Source organism: Lactuca sativa, chromosome 2, assembly GCF_002870075.4.
Source record: "Lactuca sativa cultivar Salinas chromosome 2, Lsat_Salinas_v11, whole genome shotgun sequence".
In the NCBI taxonomy this organism is placed as follows: domain Eukaryota; kingdom Viridiplantae; phylum Streptophyta; class Magnoliopsida; order Asterales; family Asteraceae; genus Lactuca; species Lactuca sativa.
The window spans coordinates 178671460-178676840 of record NC_056624.2 but is presented as its reverse complement, the minus strand read 5'-3'; the positions used below and the strand labels follow the sequence as shown (position 1 = coordinate 178676840).

The 5381-nt window shown below is 39.0% G+C and overlaps 1 protein-coding gene across 1 annotated transcript; it reads left to right on the top strand.

Moving 5' to 3' along the window:
• Positions 1-3135: 3135 nt before the first annotated feature.
• Positions 3136-4275, top strand: LOC111876731 (caffeoyl-CoA O-methyltransferase). Its single transcript, XM_023873306.3, has 2 exons — positions 3136-3373; positions 3491-4275. Exons 1-2 carry the CDS (start codon positions 3210-3212, stop codon positions 4059-4061), a joined length of 735 nt encoding a protein of 244 aa, XP_023729074.1. The 5' UTR covers positions 3136-3209; the 3' UTR covers positions 4062-4275.
• Positions 4276-5381: the final 1106 nt, after the last annotated feature.

Below are 5381 nucleotides of genomic sequence, written 5' to 3'. Positions count from 1 at the left end.
CTACCTTCACAATATCACCCCAACCAAAGTTCTTCAAAAACAAACACCAACAACCATGTTGTTTGGTCGAAATCCCTCCTATAGCCACCTCCGTGTGTTTGGTTGTGCATGTTATCCAAACCTTTCAGCCCAACGTAATCACAAACTTGACACACGTTTGATCCAATGTGTCTTCCTCGACTATCCCGCAAATTATCGTGGATACCGTTATCTCGATCCTCAACTGGCAAGATCTATCTCTCCCGCCACGTCACATTTGACGAGACGATTTTCCCATTCGCGTCGCCCAATCTATCCTCAACCTATGAATACCAATTCCTTTCAGATGACACTAACCTTTCCTCCACCTTCACCGAATTCTCCAGCTCTCAAACAACCTCTACCCACCCCTCTTCTACTCCATCAAATACTCTTCCTCACCATCACACACCACCCTCTCCCCCTCCTCCCACTGATCCACCCACTCAGTCGTCAACATAACCCCCACCAGCCCCATCCCACCCCATGGCCACTCGATCTAGCCATGGAATTATCAAAATACGTATTCGCCTAAACCTACACACCACCAACATCTCCCCTCTTCCCAAAAACCCCCACCTTGCCCTTCACGATCCTAACTGGAAACATGCCATGACTGACGAATACAAGGCTTTATGTGACAATGAGACATGGGGACTGGTGCCGCGACCTCCAGACGCTCATGTTATACGTTGTATGTGGCTTTATCGCCATAAATTTCATGCTGATGGTTCCCTACAACGCTATAAGGCGCGTCTTGTTGTTAATGGTAAATCTCAACAAGTTGGCATAGACTGTGATGAAACTTTCAGCCCTGTGGTTAAACCTGCGACTATTCGCTCTGTTCTTACACTTGCAGTGTCTCGATCATGGCCAATCCATCAACTTGATGTTAAAAATGCATTTTTACACGGGAACTTAACCGAAACGGTCTACATGCATCAACCCCCGGGATTTGTTGATCGTAGCCATCCTCATCATGTTTGCAAATTACGAAAGTCCCTTTATGGACTCAAGCAAGCCCCAAGAGCTTGGTACCATAGATTTGCCACGTACATCACATCTCACGGTTTCAAAAGTGCAGTAACCGATACATCATTATTTGTTTACCACCATGGGCATGACACCGCATACTTGTTATTGTATGTTGATGACATTATCCTTACAGCTTCTTCAGATTCATTTTTAAGAAGTGTCATCACTACCTTGTCACGAGAATTTGCAATGACAGATCTGGGTACTCTTCATCATTTTCTCGGCATACAGGTTCATCGCACCTCTCATGGTCTTTTCCTCTCCCAATCCACATATGCGAGAGCTATAATCAACAGGTCAAACATGACAAATTGCAATCCGGTCGCAACCCCAGCTGACACTTCTTCCAAAATGAGTGCAACTGCTGGAAAACCCCTTGAAGATGGCACTCTTTACCGTAGCCTAGCTGGAGCTTTGCAATATCTCACCTTTACGAGACCTGACATCGCATATGCTGTTCAACAAATCTGCCTCTTCATGCATGCACCAAGGGAACCCCACTTCAACTCGTTAAAATGCATTATTCGCTACATTCAAGGCACCATTGATCAAGGTCTTCACATTCATGCATCCCCAAACCTACGCATCACTGCCTATTCAGACGCTGATTGGGGGGGTGCCCCGACTCTCGCATATCTACATCTGGATATTGTGTATTTCTAGGAGACAACCTTGTCTCATGGTCCTCAAAACGTCAACCTACAGTATCTCGCTCTAGTGCAGAGGCTGAATACAAAGGTGTTGCAAACGCCACTGCAGAAACAAGCTGGCTTAGGAACCTGTTACTCGAACTGCACGTGCCCATCACTAAAGCTACAATCGTTTATTGTGACAACATCTCTGCAATGTATCTCTCTGACATTCCCGTGCAACACCAACGTACAAAACATGTCGAAATCGACATCCATTTTGTTCGAGAACTCGTTCAAATAGGAAGAATCCGAGTCCTTCATGTTCCCTCTGATCATCAATATGCAGATATCTTCACCAAAGGCCTACCAAAACAGCTTTTTCAGCGCTTCAAGTCCAGTTTGAGTGTCCTCTCTCCTCCCGCTCAAACTGAGGGGGTATATTAGTCATTACTATTATTGTTGTATATTCGTGTATATATTCTTCCCTATTTAGCCTCCTGTATTTTAGGTAAGTTAACTATTATGTATCTATATATTTTGTGTATTGTTTTGAATGAGGGACAAGGGAATTCCACGCAAACCTTTATGTTTGAGTTGAGATGGTCAAACTTTGAGTTTTGCTTGCTTTTGTCAATTAAGGGAAATAATAGGGAACTATTTCCCTTAAAAATGAAATAAAAAAAGGTGGATAGTAGTTCAAAATAATCTGAATCAAAATTAAAAAAATATGACCACTAAAGTCTTTTATATAAGAAAAAGGTCTTCAATGCATCCATGCATGTACCAAATATATTAAGAGGAAACTACTTGTATATTAAAAAAAGTCATTTTCCTATAAAACAGTGACATCAATATGGTATTCATAACTAACGTGTTCTCTATGATGGTACTTATATTATTTATATTAGTAAAAAGTTAAAAAATAAATACTAAAAATATGAATTCAAACTAAATTTGTATTATATTAATTAGTATTTTGAAAGACATTTGAGGAAAAAATAGGTTCCATAATTAGAGTATCTATTATACTTCTACTTCGTTTTTCATCTACGTCATCGCCACATTAATCACTCTCTTCCTCCATCTTTAGAAATTAGAATCATGCATGTTATATATCTATCTTTTAATGCACAATGAAAAAGACTTTGATGCACCATCTCCAAGAGAAAAAAGAAATGGGCAAATGGTAGTAGGGGAAAAAAGATGGAGGGCAATATTTATATATCCTTTCAACTAAATTGATACAGTATATAATTTTATTATAAAAAATAAAAATAAAATCAAACAAGTGGGTTTTACCAACTCTTGGTTTCCAAAATGGTTGGCGAAGTCCACATCAGCAACGAAAGCTCAAGTCTCACCAACCCCACCAACAAGACCACAACCGCACCACTCCACCACCTTCCGATACTCCATGCCCACTCCCTATATAATCTCATAAGCCCCATCCTTCCATTTCAAACCCACCATTAATAATCACTCTCCATTTCATACTCACAAACCAGAGATTCCTCATAAGTCATAATGGCAGCCACAGGAGAAATTCAGCCTGCAAAACACCAAGAAGTTGGCCACAAGAGTCTCCTTCAAAGCGATGCACTTTACCAATACATTCTTGAAACCAGTGTTTACCCGAGAGAGCCAGAATCCATGAAAGAGCTTCGTGAGGTCACTGCTAAACACCCTTGGTAAGTCATAAGTGCAAGCATTTCCTAATGTTATAACATATTATGAGTACGTAACAGGATTACCATTGTGGGTGCTTTTCGTTGTCTAATCTGTTTTACTTGTACTACTAAATGCAGGAATCTTATGACGACATCTGCTGATGAAGGACAGTTTTTGAACTTACTTCTTAAGCTCATAAACGCTAAGAACACGATGGAGATCGGTGTTTACACTGGTTATTCCCTTCTTTCTACTGCGCTTGCTCTACCAGAAGATGGAAAGATATTGGCTTTGGACATAAACCGTGAAAATTACGAAATTGGCCTTCCGATTATTGAGAAAGCAGGTGTTGCTCACAAGATTGACTTTAGAGAAGGTCCTGCTCTTCCTCTTCTTGACCAAATGATAGAAGATGCAAAATTCCATGGATCATTTGACTTCATTTTTGTGGATGCCGATAAAGACAACTACCTTAACTACCACAAAAGGTTAATCGATCTTGTTAAAATTGGGGGAGTGATTGGCTACGATAACACCCTTTGGAATGGGTCTTTGGTGGCACCCGCAGATGCCCCACTTCGGAAGTATGTTAGATATTACAGAGACTTCGTGTTAGAGCTCAACAAAGCCCTTGCTGCTGATCCAAGAGTAGAGATCTGTCAGCTTCCTGTGGGTGATGGAATCACTCTATGTCGCCGAATAAGCTAATCACACATCAACATCACAGATCATTCGAAATAAATATACTTTTTAATTATGTTTCATAACGTCAAAACTTGTAAATGAATCATATGGTTTACTGAATTACTTCCTTATTGTAATGCGACAATTTGCATTGTTGTTTTTAATTGCATATATAATCATGTTTTCAGAAAAACATTTTAATTGTATAATCTAAATGTTATTGTATATTTCTATGTCATATTCAGTATATGTTATACATCTGTAGACAACAAAAGTTCATCACGTAAAAGCTATTTTTATTTTTTATTTTTAAATGGAGTTAGCGGGCCTTTAAACATGATGAAAATTTCTAGATTTAAAAAAAACAAAAAAAAAAAAGTCATGGTTTTATTTTATCAATTTAAACACTCCTTACACTTTTGACATAGTGACAAACATGATAAAAAGCTAGTATTTTTTACACAAATCCCTATATGGCGGCAACATCTTTGATTCCGACTAACTTCTTCCTCGGGGGGGATGGAGGTTAATCTGATTGCTATGAACTAGACTGAAGGCTGCAATTGATAGACTGGTTCACGTTGTGGGGCTGATGAAGATAGGACAATTAATGTACGATACAAGAGGAAGGAAAGTGTTACTCGAGAATCAAAGTTGTCCTCAAGGAGAATCATCAGGACATGTTCCTTTAAGTTCTAAAATTCACTCGATTTATATTCAAATTTCCCATTTCAGTTGAATCCAATGACATATGAATGGTGTGTGGTAGGATTGGAAAGGCATTTGACATGTTTATTGCAAAAAAGATGTCAAGGATATGCAAACAATTTGGTTTTGTTCGTTAGACTGGGGTGCATGACTTGGATAAAGAATTTTTTGACACATCATTTGGGTTTCACAAATTGTTTGCATCTATTCCTCTATTTTCTAGGGTCATAAGTGAGTGGAAAACAAAACCTAATGAGGTGAGGATGTCATATCTGATGCATACAGTGGAATCGACAAGCATTCATAGTGGTTCCTATCCTAATGTTGTCAAAGGAGTAAATAGTAATGATAATGAGAAGGTTTAAGAGGGATCGAGTGTTGTGGTCGATCTAAACTTTAACTAATTCTGGCGGAAACATGCAAAGGTGACATATATCGGTAAGGACATTCGTTCGTAGTCCGTGATTGTCCGTCGGAAACAGTTAAAAGCTGAAATCCATCTGCATTCCATTGGAAAGGCCACGTAAATTCTGCTTCGCAATTACATACATAATTTCATGTTGTTATAATGTTAAAAGAACCCAACCATCTGAAATATTTAGTCACAATTACATGAAATTTTTTGTTGCTGTATTG

What these genes read in the sequence shown, in the direction of transcription:
- LOC111876731 (XM_023873306.3), top strand. Translation starts at nt 3,210, where the DNA reads ATGGCAGCCACAGGAGAAATTCAGCCTGCAAAACACCAAGAAGTTGGC. An exon ending in GTCACTGCTAAACACCCTTG is followed by an intron (nt 3,374 to 3,490) that starts GTAAGTCATAAG and finishes TACTAAATGCAG; the next exon opens with GAATCTTATGACGACATCTG.